General features: G+C 33.1%; 3 protein-coding genes across 4 annotated transcripts; 1 reads left to right on the forward strand and 2 right to left on the reverse strand.

Annotated features, from left to right (window-relative positions):
* Positions 1 to 1,204: 1,204 nt before the first annotated feature.
* On the reverse strand, positions 1,205 to 4,893 carry LOC148204666 (11,12-secotaxane synthase-like). The gene is made up of 4 exons (XM_088095420.1): positions 3,399 to 4,893; positions 2,118 to 3,272; positions 1,820 to 2,007; positions 1,205 to 1,718 (listed from the first exon to the last, which is right to left on the reverse strand). Exons 2-4 carry the CDS (start codon positions 3,067 to 3,069, stop codon positions 1,422 to 1,424), a joined length of 1,437 nt encoding a protein of 478 aa, XP_087951546.1. The 5' UTR covers positions 3,070 to 3,272; positions 3,399 to 4,893; the 3' UTR covers positions 1,205 to 1,421.
* Positions 4,894 to 6,768: 1,875 nt separating this feature from the next.
* LOC148204667 (uncharacterized) lies at positions 6,769 to 9,072 on the forward strand. The gene is made up of 3 exons (XM_088095422.1): positions 6,769 to 7,348; positions 7,561 to 8,434; positions 8,525 to 9,072. The coding sequence occupies exons 1-3, from the start codon at positions 7,162 to 7,164 to the stop codon at positions 8,853 to 8,855; spliced, it is 1,392 nt and encodes a 463-aa protein (XP_087951548.1). The 5' UTR covers positions 6,769 to 7,161; the 3' UTR covers positions 8,856 to 9,072.
* A 1,521-nt stretch (positions 9,073 to 10,593) lies between these two features.
* Positions 10,594 to 12,291, reverse strand: LOC148204668 (uncharacterized). 2 transcript variants are annotated; one of them, XM_088095427.1, is made up of 2 exons: positions 12,140 to 12,291; positions 10,594 to 11,997 (listed from the first exon to the last, which is right to left on the reverse strand). In XM_088095427.1, exon 2 carries the CDS (start codon positions 11,994 to 11,996, stop codon positions 10,950 to 10,952), a length of 1,047 nt encoding a protein of 348 aa, XP_087951553.1. In that variant the 5' UTR covers position 11,997; positions 12,140 to 12,291; the 3' UTR covers positions 10,594 to 10,949. The 2 variants fall into 2 exon arrangements, with proteins under 2 accessions (XP_087951553.1, XP_087951559.1); XM_088095433.1 differs by having other exon boundaries at positions 12,073 to 12,273.
* Positions 12,292 to 17,222: the final 4,931 nt, after the last annotated feature.

Raw genomic sequence — 17,222 nt, forward strand, 5'->3', positions numbered from 1 at the left:
AAACGAAGGTTTTAATTTCGCGTGTATCATTCACAAAAACAGGGAGGGTTTCTGTAGGTTTTAAAAATGAAAAGAAGGTCCAAAAATGAAAAAGAAGAAGAAAGTTATTTTACTTACAAATATAATATGATATTTTTAAAAATAAGTTCATTATCATTGCTTTTATTATGAAGATTTTATTAAAGTGAAGATATTTTTATAAGTGAAGATATATATGTTCATCATACTTGATGATCAACAAATATCTTCTTATTATGTTTTGATATTTAATACTTGATGATGGAAATAAGTGAGGATCTTCACCTGCCTAGAAGCTAGATTCATTCTAAACTATATAACATCAGTGCATTATCTTTTGAAATGCAAATCCATTTTAGTTGTCTAAATTGGTTGCTTTTTCAAGGCAATTAATTACGCATTCCTATATAGTATATGTGAAAGACCATGTGAGTTTGTCTGTTATAAACAGCGTCATTGGAACACTCTAGCACGTATTATAATAATAATAAATGATCGTGCCCACTTAGTTTTATGTTCAATTTATAACTTGTTTAATTAAACATTAATTAGAAGGCTTCAAAAGATTCAGAATTTAATAATTTAAAAGAAACATATATAACAACAAATAATGTGTTTTAGCACTCGCAGCAATTTTTCTGTCAACCAGATACTTGGAAATGTAGAAATGGTAACCCCAATATCTTTTCACGATCTGTGATCTTCAATGGATATGTGTTTACCATATAACATTATGTATCTGTGCTCATCTAGTATATTCGAAAGATGCTGCTCGTGTTCATATTTTATGTTGAGCTCAATATTCTTCTAAATGGGATCGAGAACTTGATCCATATCCAAGTAACATGTGCAAACGCCTCAGTTCAAGGATAACATTGGACGGCAACGTAACATTAACTATTGCCTTATTAATAATGTTGTACTATATATATGACCGGTTGGTTGTTGGTTAATTAGGGATGGAACGATAGACCAGTTAACAACGAAACACTCAGTCAAACTATAAACAAGATAAACTATTAAAAGTAATTAGATTAAACCTAAACTAAGTTAGTATCATATACCATGATTCTAAACTGGGTTACTATCATATATCATAATTGTGCAGCTTTAATTAGAAATCCATCACGAAAAGTCAAGTTTAACACTAAGATAGTTTAATACTTTTATTATAATTTATTGTCAGAATATTCAAACAAACGTTGATTTGAGCTTTGAAATATTTTTTTAGGTGACATCCGAGTAAACCGAACTATATAAGAATAGGATCATATTGAGACTTAAGCTTGAAGAGTATAATCTGCGCGAAAAGACTTAACCTTGAACTCAGAAACCAACCGAAACAAATGTGAATGGGTTGAACACTTTTTGTATGGCAAAACAAATTCATTTTGAGGTTGCTTTTATGCATGTTTGGGAGAAATTCTGATGGGCATTCCGAGGGAAGGGAAAGGCAAGGGATCCATTGTCACAGGTTCATCTGGATGGAGTAAGAACCACTCGTATTGTGTCACAACATAGTGCACAAATACGAGGATGTTTAACTTGGCTAATTGGTACCCTGCACAAACTCTTGGTCCTCCTCCAAAGGGAACATATGCATATTGGGGTACTCCCTCCTCAAACCTACTTGGGTTGAAATTCATAGGATCCTTGAAATATTCTTCGTTGTAATGTGTCCCGTATGTTGTCCATAGCATCTGAGAAGAACCAAGAAAACCAATTATATGATTCAGTTCACAATGTATCCATGTGCATGGATTCAAAATGTATTAGAATGAAAGAAGAAAGTAGTATTCACCTTCCATCCTCTAGGAATCACGAATCCTTCATATTCAATATCAGTAACAGCCTTTCTGAAAGAACCAAAGATAGGAGGGAACAATCTCATGCTTTCTCTCGCAACTTGCCATGTATACTTCATCTTTTTTATATCCTCCATTGTCAGATTCTCACCCCGGTTTTTGTTGCTCATTATGGCAACATGTTCTGCATAAAATTAAGTGTACTTTTTCAATAATAAACTTTTTTTGATTATTTAGAAGGTACAGTCATAAAAACTAAGCACTGTTTTAAATATGTTGTTGATATTAGTTTACCTTGAAGAATTTTTCCATAGCAATCAGGATGCTGAGACAACATTTTGAATGTCATGGCAACAGCAAAAGAAGTGGTATCATGAGCTGCAAAAACTAGTAACACCACATTGTCTATGACTTCTTTTTCACTTATCTCCCCTTGGATCATCCCACATACCAAATTGGACAGCAGCATTCCATCTTGTTCTCTTTCTGAGCTTCCTTCCATTTCCTTTCTCTTCTCTCTCACCACTTTGAGCAACATCTTTTCTATCTCCACCCTGGCCTTCTTTGCCCTCCAAAATTTAGAACCTGGAAACATAACAGCTGGGGAAAACACTCCTTCCAACACTCTTTCAAAGGTATCTAACATACCTGGCTCCACTTTGATTCCCAACAAACACTCAAACACTATGCTAAAAGTGAGGACTTTTGTTGAACGGTGAATACTGATATTCTCTTGGCCCTTCCAGTTTGTAGCTAAATGAAACTGAACAGAGTTGCATAATCTTGGAACCAGTAGCTCAAGTCCAGCATAACCAAGGCTTGTGGCAATGACACCACGGAGGAACCGGTGCCTTTCACCATCTTTCTCCATTATAGAGTCCCTTCCCATGAGCTCAACCGATGAAGAAGGCCAAGAGCTTTTCACCAACTTGAACTCGTTGGACAGTAAGAATTTATTGGCCTCAGCTCCATTGACAACCACAGTTGGAGACCCCATGATCCTTGTTCTGAAGATCTTCCCATGTTTCAGAATTCGAGGATGAAAAAACTCTTCAAATAACTTGTTTCTCCTCTGAGCATTGAAGAATTCCATGGTCTCCCCTATCAGTGGAAACCCCATTTCCCCTGGTGGCAGCTTTCTTTTGTCTTTGCAGCATTGCTCGTGCCTCAAGAAAATGAAAGAAACTAGAAAAAGTAGTAGGGGAAACAAACCCCACAAAATAAAATAGATAATGTCCCCGAACATTGTAAGGATTTGATAATTCTGAACTCGTATATATTTTTGTAAACTCGAATACTGATTGTTTAGTTCAGCACATCTTTATATATATAGGAATCTGTAATATGTGGAGTAAGTCAAACCCAAATGAAATTTATGATAATTATAATCTTGATCATCCTTAAAGTCAATTCCTTCCACATAAAATTCTCATATGCAAGCCTGTGATCCTGGTCAAATTAACAGAAAAGCGAAAAACAATACTATTGTGAAAAGAAATACAAAGTTGAATCCTTGAACTAGTGATAGATTCATTAATTGTTCCAGAAGAATGACACGTAATCATCATTACATACCTGAGAAATTTATTGTAGAAAAAAAGAGTACTTTTCTCTTCCCGGTCAACGCTAGAAGCTTTGTAGTTAACCAAGAATCCCTGAAAATCTGGTGAAGTCTCGTTATTTTATGTGACTTTGCATCGTGTTTTAGTCATGATGATTGCTGATCATTGCAGCAATGTAAATACTGATTAATGTGTGATGATGGGTCAGATCACCATCTTTAAATCTCTACTTTACAATATCTTTTTAAAGTAATTAGAAAGGTAGGCTGATCATGTTGGAGATAATGTTGTTTGGAACCGCCTAAGCCATGAATTATCTTAAACAAAGTTTTTGGAGGTGGTTTAAATTAAATCAGCATAATTTTCTCACGTTAGAAAGCTGGACTTTGCGAATTTAATTGGTTGTTGGGGAATGTTTAGCAGAGAAGGTTCATGGTTGCATGTGTAAAAGAAACAAACACAAGCTGTGAATGAATTGTAATAGACACTGTTGTTCTTTTAGAAGAAATATTGCGTTTACATTTATAGCAAGATTTGCATTTGCTTAATGACACCAGATAATTGTTGTTTGACTTAAATTGATATTAAGATAATTATGGAGCTATGGTGGTTTCACTAATAGAAGCAAAAGCAAAAATGGCTTAGTGATGAAACGTTGAGCTGGCTTCCATTGAAATTTAAGGATTGTATGTCAACATCTTACATGATAACCACCGAAAATGCTGCCAATGGATTGAGACTGAGGACTTGGAAGAAAGCAACAGCGTTTATGTGAAGGACATTGTTTGCATGTGATGCACTCAGACACCTTAGACTGTTGCATTCAATGCCCCCAACACTTTCTTTATCAAACCTGTTCCTACTCAGAATACAAATCACCAATATTATCTTTTCACAAATAGCAAGGGTATGTAAAACACTTCTACTTCATTTCACACAAATTATAAGATAAAATAGTCATAAAAAATTTATATTTTTTCGAAATAAAATAAAATAAAAAGTAAGGTAGTGTCAAATAAATATAAATATATAAATGTATTAAAGAATCATTTTTCTTTCACAAATTATATACCACACTTTCACAGTACAATTACACAAAAAAAAAATAATAACTGAAGAAAAACCAATGTGACAAACAGATGGTTAACAGATGAAAACAAAAGTAGAGAAATCGAAGTATCTACTTCCAATGGATCTCTTAAAAAATAGTCCGAAAAAGAAAATTTAATTAGTAATTTGATATTTACATTTAAATTTTATTTAATTGAATCTTCGTATTTGTCAACTAGAATAAACTTTATTTCTTCTCTTAAATTAACATTAATTCTTTGAAAGTATTACGTATCAAAATTTAGTCAATATTTACCTTAAAATTACTTTAGTTTTTTTTTCTTTTATCTCTTTATCTTCCACTAAATATAATTAAAAAATAAATTATTAAAATGTACAAGGCTCTCGTTTGATTAAAATGTACATAATGAGTTTCTATATGAATATCTACCTATTCTTAAAGTAAAAGTATAATAGAATAATGAATACTAGTTTTCAAACAACTACATGTATAATGTATCAATTCGTCCAAAACATTGAAGATCGTGATACTGATAAAAAGAAATTTGAAGATAGTCATATCTCATAAACATTACAAAGAATCTTGAATTTATAATCCAAATTCATCTTGATTGACAGAATTAGCTTGACTGAATATATATATATATATATATATATATATATATATATATATATATATATATATATATATATATATATATATATATATGTATAAATTTTGTAAAATGCTAAAATTTGTTTGTAATTAAACTATGCACGAAGGGAACAAACTAAAAGTAAACTAAACTAAATCAAAATACTGAGTAATTTGAGAAAAACAAATGAAATAAATAATTTCTATAGGAAAAAGTTCACTCTCAGCTAAATCTTTAATGGTGAAGTAGTTAGATTGAATTTTTCGAAAAACCGAACTATGTACAACCCTACTATACTATACTGATATAAAGAGGTTTATGCTTCATGAATATTTAGTTAAAAAAAAGGTACTGTTTCCTGAGTCAAAAATAAAAATTTTATGATTTTCAAGACATGACAAAGTGAACTAGACTAGACTTGACTCCATCGTTTTTCTAACCAGTAAAAATGGCTAGGTAGAGGTATTTTTCAAGTTGAATAGCAATAAAATAAGCAAGGATAAAATTTAAAAAAAAAAAAGGTAGAAAAAAACTATCTAAAATTAAAAAAATTAGCTTCTCTCCATAAAAAGACTTGCCTAGTTCTTCCATGGTAACGAATGATCTCAAAAGGGACCGAACCACCTTTTCCAAAACAGTAACGGTCCATGAAAACTTAACAACCCTATTGATGATAGACTTTCCAGTTACAACATCGATAACCACTTCACTTCCTTACAATTAACAACAGCTTTCTCGCTTGTATCTTTGCCTACATAGTCAACTCGTTTTGCTCATATATGCTACACATTTATGTTTGTATAACCAGTTGAATTTTTCTTTAACTGTCTGCAAGTACTTATCTTTTTAGCTGTTGACAGCTTCTAATGCAGGTTTACAGATATATATATATATACACTTTCAACATCCCACACAAACCTTATGTTATTATATAACATAAGGTCATTGTTATTTTTTAAGTACTTGTAATACACAATAGTTATGTATATACACGTATTTCCTCTGCAGCAAAATACCATGAAAATGGAATGTCTTACAATCACAACTGTGTTACAATATCATAAGTATGTAATGTGGAAATTAATACTATGTTTGATTAATAATACATTCATGAAAATGTGAGGACAGCTTGTAATCTTACCGGCAAAAAAAAAGGAAAAGGGCACTCGTATTCACTACTCTCCCCACATATTTTAGTAAACTCACCTACCCTCTGCCATTCTCATTTAGTTCGAAATGACTCACTTCTAGTTTTACATATTTGGATTTCTTTTTATCCTTTGAATTCTTCAATTGGCTAAGTTAAATAGGAATTTTATGCTGGTGTGCAAAATGATAATAACATAAATACACATACATTTTAATAAATATCACTATACCGGTATTCATTACCATTTATGTGCTTGACATGGAAACAGAATAGTGAACAGTAACCACCGTGAATACTGAGTCAAACATGCATCCAACAAAACTACTTCTCTAAGCTAGGTATCTATGTAAAGTGAAAAAATAAAATGAAATAATGTATCACATATTCATCATTGATTTGGATTAACTTATCTTAGTAAAAATCAGCAATAAATGTATCTTTACTTTCCTACTTTATACATCTATTAGAGAGATAAAGTACAAGAAATAAGACATAAAGAAAGAAGAAAAGGGAGGAAAATTGGTAAGTTACAGCAAGCTTGGATGTGATTTGTAGCATTATATGCCAAATACACTCACCAAGCTAATGAGTAATTTCAGTTGAATCCAGCAGAAGCTCGTGATCGACAAGAAAGAATGCCGTAGTTAAGAGAGAGTGCACATCATAGGGGTACGTGTTGAACTGAATTCACGTCCAGCGTTTAAAGCTATTTTAGAAAATTCAGGCATTATTGCATGAAGTAGTAGTAAATATGGAGTAAATGCACCTGCAAAACATCAACTAACTCTCATACTCCTCCACCTGCTAATATTTACTCCACTCTGTGAACCATCTTATATAGCATTCCTACTTCACTCCCCTCTCCACACTCAAACCTTCCCTTCTCTTCTTTCTCAGAGTGTTCTAAGCAGTCAGTGATAATGGGTAGGGAAAAACACAGTCCTACTTCTATCACTATCTTCACATTGCTAGTTGGGATGCTTTCCCAGAACCTTGTCATCCCTGTGATGTGTTCCACTACCCCCGTTGAGGACCAGAAGAACAACCACTCTTCACGTCCACATGCAGAAGGAGGTTCTCCCACAGATTCATCAAATTCTTCTCTGTGTAATTCTCTAACCGAATAATACTTTTTGTTTCATCGTTTGTGCAAAATATATAAAGATATATAACATTAACGAGCTCTTCAACTTTCCTTGATAGCTACAGTAGGTCATTATTCAAATTTGAAAGTATGAAATGATCAGAAGCTCATAAAGATACCTCTTTGAAGTTTAACTTTCTAATCTAATATTATACGTTGCTTTTACTTCTTGAAGGTTCATACTGCTCTCCATCTCATGGCTCTGGAGGCAGTGGTCATGGAAGCACACCGCATTCTCATCATCATGGATCACCCTCTCATCATGGAACTCCATCACATCATGGATCCCCATCACATCATGGATCCCCATCACATGGAGGAAGTTCCACTCCAACCCCATGCACTCCCCCAGGTGGTGGAAGCTATGATCCAACTCCATCACCACCCTCAGGTGGTGGAAGTTACAATCCAACCCCATCAACTCCCCCAGGTGGTGATGGAAGTTACAATCCAACTCCATCAACTCCTCCAGGTGGTGGAAGCTATGACCCAACCCCATCACCACCCTCAGACGGTGGTGGAAGTGGAAGTTACAATCCAACCCCATCAACTCCTCCTGGCGGTGGAAGTTACAATCCAACCCCATCAACTCCCCCTGATGGTGGAAGTTACACTCCAACTCCATCAACTCCCCCTGGTGGTGGAAGCTATGACCCAAACCCATCACCACCCTCAGGCGGTGGATATTACAATCCAACCCCATCAACTCCCCCAGGAGGTGGAAGCTATGATCCAAACCCATCGCCACCTGAGGGTGGTGGAAGTTACAATCCAACCCCCTCGCCACCTGATGGTAGCAATTGTGGAACTCCACCACAAGAACCCTCTACTCCAACGCCCTCAGTCCCAACGACACCATCAACCCCTTCAACACCATCAAATCCTCCCTCAGGAGGTGGTGGGTACTACAACTCACCACCAACTTATGGAGGTGGTAGCCCCCCAATCACTGTGAGCCCACCTTCGGTCCCTATTGACCCAGGCTCCCCCACTATCCCCTCCACACCCCCTTACCTTCCTTCGCCAACTCCTTTCACTGGTACATGCAAGTAAGTTCCCTTCATTACATTGCACGGTAAACTATCATATTGACATACAGATACTGTTAAGTAACCAATTGATTGTCCTCTAAATTGCAGCTACTGGAGTACTCACCCAGGAATCATCTGGGGATTGCTAGGCTGGTGGGGAACCTTAGGCAATGCATTCGGTGTCTCTAACGTGCCAGCTTTTGGTGCCAGTCTCAGCTTGCCACAAGCACTTTCCAACACCAGAACTGATGGAATAGGAGCACTCTACAGAGAAGGGACAGCTTCCTTTCTTAACTCCTTGGTGAACAACAGGTTCCCTTACACAACTCAGCAAGTCAGAGACAGTTTTGTAGCATCTCTTCGCTCAAACAAGGATGCAGCAGCACAAGCCAACCTCTTCAGGATGGCCAATGAGGGGCGAATGAAGCCTCGAACATGATACAGTCAATTTGGTTTGTGTGTCAGTTTCTTTTGTTAAGAATGTAATATCCAAGACTTCAAAGAGTGTGCTATTTAGGTTCTTATCATGGGTAGGATGGATATCGTTTTACTTTTCAAGTTTATGTTAGCCTTTATGGTTCCTTATTTTGTAATAAAAGTAATATATATCGTTACTTCTTTTCACTATATATGATAAAATGATAAGTTTTTATTAAGTCAGATTATTTTCATTATATAACAATCTCATCAACTCCGCTGAAACGGAAGATAAAATCATAATTGCGATATTATTCATCAAATAAAAACTGACGATTGTTTTATGCATAATATATAAAGGATACTGATTATCCATAAAGTTTAATCTAGAACTAGGCCTATACTAGATATGTTGATTCTTCATGCAACATGAATTGCATTCAAGTTAAAAGATCGATTTAAGGAGTTTTACAAACATAACCAAGGTCCACAATATAAAGTTTGAATTTTTCTAGAATTGTTTCCTAGTGAAGAGCAAGGGAGAATGGATTTGTTGCCAATAAATATAAAAAAACAAAGACAACAGATGGACCAAGATGATAGCAGGGGTGCCCCTATGTGAATTGGGAATGATGAGTTATAGTGGCAGAGGAAGTATTAAGGCGTCATGTGGGCTCTAATTAATGCCTTTTAAGTGCCTCAACGAGAAGTGTACAAGGCTGTGAAAATGGTCCAAAACAATTGCATTGGTAGGTAAAGACTATAAAAGGAGGGTAGTCTTCCCAGTGTAATGTAAAAAGATTCATTATAGTTGTAAAACACAAACATACAGGCAAAACCCTACACGTTACTGCAACTTACCAAATATTGATAAAGATAATAACTGAGATCTTAAAACACCTCTACTACATTAGAGTAGTTCGTAAGAATTGAAAATTGCTTGTGTACATATACCTAAACACACTTGTCTTGATAATAAGCAATAAAAAAATCATGCATCGTTTTCTACTTTAATTCAAAAATCCATGTATGAAACAGTAAGAGTTAAATACGTTTTGGGCGATGAGGAGAAAAAAAACTTGAGAAGTTAGATTGTACTTTTTGCAAAACATTTATATTAGTTTATCCGAATGAACTGAAAACTTGAGAAGTTAGATTGTACTTTGAGCGACATAACTGCCGTTTTTCGGGAGCATTCTTGAGCTTAGAACCTCCACTTGCAGGAACAACAGCAGCACTAGATCATGACAAGAATTTGGATGTTAACTGATAAAAGGGAAGAAAGTTTCAGTTCATAGTCCCGTGCTCCCTTATTTCAAAAACCTTAAACCTTTGGATTTAAAGCAAAAGATAACTATAATCTGTTCCATCCTCTCCCCCTCCCTGTCAACTTGGAGGGTAAAAGGAAGCGTAGGAACAGAGAGGAGTGAAAGGAGTCTCCCTGATTCCATTCGTTTTGGCTGACCTTTCTAAACATTCAAATTCCAACAATGTCATCCTTTACTATCTCGTATAATTTTTCTCCTTTCCACCCCTCATCGTTCGAAAAAATTATAAGCACTCCTGCAGAATTTGTTTCAATTAAATTAACTTCCTTTCTTATTCAACATTATGTTAGCCTTTGGCATTATAAATGCATCGTACAAATATTTCCACATTTTTCACCGGTTATAGATGTCAACTTGGGTTTAGATCACAGGATAAATAAGTCTAGTAGTCAAGCGTGCAAGGTCAGGCTCATAATTTGACAGCCACAAGGGTAATATAAAACGCAACTCCACTAGAGTATTCAAATTTCAAAGATTAAACCAGGATTGGTGCCTCAAATCTCAAGAAAAATGGTAGAAATATTACAATTTTAACCAAATCTAGGATAACATTCAGCATACTGCTTGCTAAAGCGCAAAGGGATTGGTGAAAAGGTTCAGAGTCATACCTTTCACATGTCCCACACCCATGAAGAAAGTTCAGCCCTTGAGACTTGGTATCTGATAAGAAACCACTGTAACAGTTTCTACATGAAGTCAATGGATCTCTGATTGAATTTCAGAAAAAGAAATTGAGAAGAAGGATAGCTACATCATATTCAAGTGGTTTCAGTGCAGGAAAGTTTTGATCAGCTCCTGTGAGATTCAAACCATTTAAAAATTTGGTCGGAATGCAAGCTAGTCATCTCATGGTAAGCAAATGCAAGGTTTAGCTCCTCTTGGACATGAGAGACCAGATTATTATCCAGCACAAGAGTTTTCTTCTCCTCAAGAGCCTTTTTCCATTTGATTTTACGCCCATCTTTTTTCATGTAACCATTTTTATCAATAAAGCCCTTTTCCTGAAATAACTCGAATATCTTTCTAGAAAGAGGCAGATCAAGCCCTGGAATTCTATCGGCTAAAGTATTGGGTGACAACGGGAATTCTATACATTCAACAACACCAACATCAATCCCTCTATCTTTTAGAACCTCTACATACTCATCAATTTTCTGCTGCCTGTAAAGATCTTTGGGCATGTGAACAAAAAGGGTAGGTGGGTAGTCCCCTCTAATATCAATTTGCTCAAACATCCCCTCCGCAATCATGATCACGATACTACTAAACTTCATAGCAGTGGCAAGCACTGAAACAAAATACCCTCCAGAAGAAGCACCCAAAGCCACAAGGGGAAGCTTCTCAAGCTTCCTTCTACCAGTCCACCATTCTATAATGTTTTTAACAACCAACACCTCTTTGCCAAAAGTCCAACATCTCTGAGCACTTGAAATTGTAATAACAGCAAAACCTTGGGCAAGGCCATGGAGTACAAGCAACCTTTCTTCAGGTAAACCAATGCAATCAGGGCATTCAGGGGACTTATCCCAAAAGTTGAGGGCCCTGCCATCGCATCCATGAGCCAGAAAGAGAACACCTTTAGGTGATTCTGGCACTTGCCATATCAAATCAGTTCCATTCCGGAACTCTTTTGTAGGATGCAAATGCACCAACGAGTCAAAGCTATTCTCTTTTTTATTAGGACGTTCATAAGTTAAACTGGGATTGGCACCATCACTATCATTATGAAATACTAAAAAGAAAACCAGCATTAATGTAAGAAACATGAGAAAAACAGAGACCCGGCAATTGAGAGCGCCAGTCCATGGCACTGGTTTGTATCCACGCTTCAACATGCTGCAAGAAGGGATGACATTAAAGGGTGGAAAAAATAAAAAATTTACAAAAATTAATTGAGAGAAGTTGAAAAACCGTGAAGGGTCGATTCAGAATCAATTGCATCATTCAAATAAGACTACAGTGTCGAACACATACTCACATGGAATTCTACCATGAAACTCCACAGTCTATAAACTGCAATTGTTGAATTTCCAAGCGCAACGTAAATCCATTAGGTGAATAGCAGAAATGTTGTGTTATTTGCACTCAGGGTCATAGAACTTAAATAAAATAGATATAGAAAATTGACGGTCAGAGATTTAACTGCTTACCCTGCACTTATCGGCTAACTGCAGCGGATCCACGTCAGTGAAGAGACAAAATGAATAATAAAAAACAAAAATTAACGTCAGAGAAAGGCGACGAGATCGGAGTTGTCCACGAGATCTAAAGACGTCTTGGATCGTTACAATTTTTTATTTATTTTGTTTTATTTTTACAATATTTTAAAATTATAACACAAAATTTAAATATTTTAAATGTTTGATTAAATTGTAAGTATTTTTAATTGAGTTAGAGAAAATAACAACTATCTAATGGTGTTTTTATTATTTAAAATGAGAACAATAAAATATAACTTTTCGCTTCACATAGTAATTTTTTAGTTGAAATTTCTTGATTTACAATGTAAAATTTATAATCTTTTTTGTAAGTATTTATTATACTTTTTTTTAGTCCACTATTATTAGTGCCAAAAAAATTCAAAACTAAGGAAACTTAGTATTTCAATAAGTAAAACATTTATTTAAAGCTTCCAAAAAATTTTAAGTGTGATTTATATATTTCAGAAACAAACCCAAATATTCTTACCCATAAGCGTTCATCTTAAACTGTTATATGAATTTATAAAGCAATTGTTATTTAATAATTAATTTTTAATTTTTAAAATAATAAAAGAAAAAAAATGTCTGTATTGTATATTTTGTAGTTCGCCACTCTAACCGGAAAATAGAAAAATAGTTCACCAAAACAGTTATTTATAACATTTTAGAAAATAGTTCACAAAATGAACAGTAATAAATAACTGATTACGCAAAAACAACAGGCTTAATTTATTTAAAACATCTCAAATGAACCTGACATTGAATTTTAAATTTAAAACCACCATTTTATACACAGAATTTATTAAAATATGCTAATGTGAAATAGTTATTCTGCGGAACATGCCATCCGTGGACCCAGCTTGCACATTTGATACATGTATGGCCATTTCTTCCTGCACCCACCTTTTTCTCTTTCTGCATTTCCTAACTTTTAAAATCTCACTTTTACCCTCGTGCATTAAAAGCTTTAACTTTGTTATCTTTCCCTTTATCATCTTTCCCTTTTATTACAAAAAAAAATTGAAAAATTAGTGTGAAAGTCACTATATAATTTTGATCTCATAATAAAAAAGGAAAATATCATCTTTATGTGATAAAATTTATATTTATCGAATTAGAAAGACTTAACTAAATTAAATGTATTACAAGCCATATATATAAATATGACTAAAAAATAAAAAGAAAACATAATATAACAAATTCTTTTAAGTAACAATTATAACCAAATTCAATTAAAAAATAATAATTTAATAATATACTAATATTAAATTCAGTTTCAGAAAATCTATCGTAATAATATGTTAATGTCTTCATCTTCAACCCACCCTATGCTTCATCTCATCTTTCGCCTTCTCTTCCTCTATCATTGGGGCATTTTTCTTTCCCCTTCTTCCTCTCCTCGGGTGACATCCTTTCTCCCTCCTTCTTTCTTTTTTTTTTCCATGGACATGACATCTCCTCTTGTTATTAAAAAATATATTTTAGATAATTCAAAATATATTTAAAATTATTTTGAGATTTTATATCTAACTCAAAATAAATACAAAAAGACTTAATACTTCTTTTGGTCCTTCGAAAGAGAGAGAATGTTCATACTGATCATATTTTTTAAAAAATGTTAAAAATTACCTCAACTTGTAAAAAAAACGGGTAAAGTTAATCCTTTTTGCTTACGGCGTCAAAAATGTAACGGCGCAATTGCCCCCTGGACAAAACATAATGACGTGTCCAGTTTATGTGATTGTGTGGCACTATGAGGTTAAAATTGTGAAAAAAAAAATATAGATTACGTGGTAGTTTTATGACTGAAGTTAAAAAAAGAGGGGTTAGGGACTGGGTTCGTTGAACTTGGTCCTTGAGGTGAGGAAAGTGTTTCTGGCGAGATAGGAATGACTTCTTCCCAAGGGTGTTCTTCGTGTTCTAATATATGAGGCAAAGGATCTTCACGTTCGTCCCATGGTGGTGGTGATTGGGGACTTGGTGGCTGTGATGACAGATGGGATTGGGTACTTGGTAGTGTTTGTGATGGTTGTGTTTGGTCATTGGCACTGAAAATAACCTAACTAGTTATTTGAAGATGAATACCAAGGAATAGTTATCCCAACGATTGGTTTACCATAAAAAGTTTCTTGACCACTTTTTTCTGACACGAAAATTAAACTCCTCCACTTCTCATATAAGTGAAATTTTTTGATAGATTTGTGGTATTTCAAAATTTGGAAGATTTTGTGAAAAGTAACTCCATACATAGATTAATAATTAATAATTCTCTAAAGAAATGAAATTAACATTACAGAAATGAATAACTCAAAAATGCATGAGGGATTTTTATTTGGAACGCAGAACAGAGAATCTGACTTCAGCAAGACAAAGAAGCAAATTGAGTGGAGAGTTGTTTACTCCTGAATATAAATAGTCTCAAAACTCCTTTGAATGGAAGCCTTAACAACATCCAATGCCAGTTGGGTTTTCCTACTAATTGTTGTTGGCCACTTCTTTTCAGGCATAGAGTTTTTGAATTTGATTTCTGACATCAAGCGATCAAATTCTCTAACCAAAAGAGTTCCTGAGGGAGATCAGTGTTTACCCATGATCACCATAATGTTTAATCACAAATCGCAATTTCATTGTAACCCTAACCCCTCTTTTTTTAACTTGTCCCAGTACATTGTCACACAATATATTTTTTTTGTCCAATTTTTTATTTTACACCTCATTCACCCTCATAGTGCCATGCAATCACAAAAAGTGAACATCTCGTTATGTTTTGTCCAGTCCAGAGGGCATCTGCACCATTAAAAATTTGAAGTCGTAACAAAAAAATGATTAACTTGACCCGATTTTTTACAAGTTAGGATCGCTTCGAACTTTTAAAAAAATAGAATCACTTTGAATCATTCTTTTTTCACGGAACAAAAAGAGTATTAAGCCATAAAAAATAAAAAATAAAAATGTAGTGGAGTGTGGAGACAGAGACTACTTAACCGTTTAGTGGGCCAGCGGTGGCACAGCGGAAAGTGGCATGTTCTATGCTTACTCAAGAGAATAACCAAAGACGAAAAAACCTCAATCATGTGCATCCTTTACTCCACAAATTTTGCCTTTTGACTTTCTGTCCTCCATCACGTTCCTCTTTTTCATATTTTTCTTTTTTCTCAAACTATAAAAAGCCATTTCCATTTTTTTATTCTTCCTTCCAATTACATTCTCATTCTTGAGACAGAATACTAGTTCCATAGGCAGAGTGAACTACTTCCACTATTTATTTACTCACAAAAATCTAAAAGTAGTAATATTATTTTTAAAAAATTACTACAACTATTTAAATATCTATCTTATTTTATAAATAAATTGTATAAAATAAAATTTCTCAGCCAATAAATAATGCCTGACAAATCATTGAAATGGTGACGTAATATAACATCATCGGATGAAGCCACAGACAACGATAGCTCATCAGTCTACAAGTAGATATATGTCAAAACAGACTACAAAATTTACAATTTTCTATATGTTATTTGAAATATGAAAATACATAATAAGATTATACCTTAAATCATAAATATTTACAGATTAAACTTCAATCAAATAATTTAACATATAAAAAAATTAATATTCATGTTAGTTCATCTAGTAAAAATCATTTATTAATCTATTAAAACTTAAAAGAAACATTTACATACTTTTAAAATCAATAATTTATTAAAAAATAAACTTAGTAAACTAAACTAATTGACTAACTTATATCTTTACGGAAAAAATAAAGACTTCTAATGTGTATTAACTATCTCGTTAATAAGCTTAAAAGTCTGAAAATTTTAAGATCGAGTTTAAAGTTTTCATTCATTAAAAATAAGCTCAATTTTCTTCCTTCTTTCTCTATTTTTTTTCTGATATGAGCCACATCTATTACACAGTACTAAAACAAATAAGAAATTTCTGCTTATTTTATAAACTGGATACTACTATTTTGCCACCCAACATATTTTTATACACATTTTATCTTCATTATTTTATCTTTCAAAATTTCCCTTATTTTATAAATATAAAAATTAATTTTTTTAATGACTAAAATATTCGTTAAAGTAAGTTGTCAACGTAAGTGATATAAAATAAAAATTCTTAAAAAATTATTGTGAATTGACTGTTTTCTTTTTCTTTTACATAATATATATATATATATAACATCCATTGTACTCGTCAAATCAATCGTGTCCATGATAAATAATAATGTTATCTTAGTAGTGATGAATTTTCGTATTCATCAAAATTATATGTGTGATTATTGATCCAGACATGTAAAAATCAAATGCATACAATGATTTTGATTAAGAATATAAAAATACTTATGTTTATAAATATAATTGATATTTATAAATATTTATTACGTATGAATAATGACTCTTTTAATCTTTATTTATAAACCAATCGAGTATATGATTATTTTAATCTTTATTTATAAACGAATCGAGTATATGTATTATTATAATATTTGCATATGACAGATATTTATTATTAAAAAATTAAAATTAAAATTAAATTTATATTTAATTTATATTATATTTTATATTTTAAAGTTATTTTATTTATATTTTATTTTAAAATTTTGTAAAATATATTTTTTAAAATATTTGTGAATATCATGAGAATACCGTAAATTTTAAAATACTCAAATATTTTTAAATAAATATTTAATAAATAATGAAAAGAGTATTAAATAATTATTTTTTTTTCAGATTAAATAACTGTTACTCTAATTCATATTGAACAGGAGAAAGTGAGAAAATGCTTTTTAACTTTGTGCGATGATCTTGACTATGGTGGTGTTTCATTATGGTAGAGAATTTTCATAACAACCTC

The sequence above is a fragment of the Vigna umbellata genome, chromosome 1 (assembly GCF_029865625.1).
Source record: "Vigna umbellata cultivar VRB3 chromosome 1, Vumbellata_1.0, whole genome shotgun sequence".
In the NCBI taxonomy this organism is placed as follows: Eukaryota; Viridiplantae; Streptophyta; class Magnoliopsida; order Fabales; family Fabaceae; genus Vigna; species Vigna umbellata.

Coding starts and splice junctions, on each gene's coding strand:
- LOC148204666 (XM_088095420.1), bottom strand. CDS start 3,069: ATGTTCGGGGACATTATCTATTTTATTTTGTGGGGTTTGTTTCCCCTA. Junction 2,008..2,117: donor CTATGGAAAAATTCTTCAAG/GTAAACTAATAT, acceptor AATTTTATGCAG/AACATGTTGCCATAATGAGC. Junction 1,719..1,819: donor TGATTCCTAGAGGATGGAAG/GTGAATACTACT, acceptor GGTTCTTCTCAG/ATGCTATGGACAACATACGG.
- LOC148204668 (XM_088095427.1), bottom strand. CDS start 11,996: ATGTTGAAGCGTGGATACAAACCAGTGCCATGGACTGGCGCTCTCAAT.
- LOC148204667 (XM_088095422.1), top strand. CDS start 7,162: ATGGGTAGGGAAAAACACAGTCCTACTTCTATCACTATCTTCACATTG. Junction 7,349..7,560: donor TTCATCAAATTCTTCTCTGT/GTAATTCTCTAA, acceptor TACTTCTTGAAG/GTTCATACTGCTCTCCATCT. Junction 8,435..8,524: donor CCTTTCACTGGTACATGCAA/GTAAGTTCCCTT, acceptor TCTAAATTGCAG/CTACTGGAGTACTCACCCAG.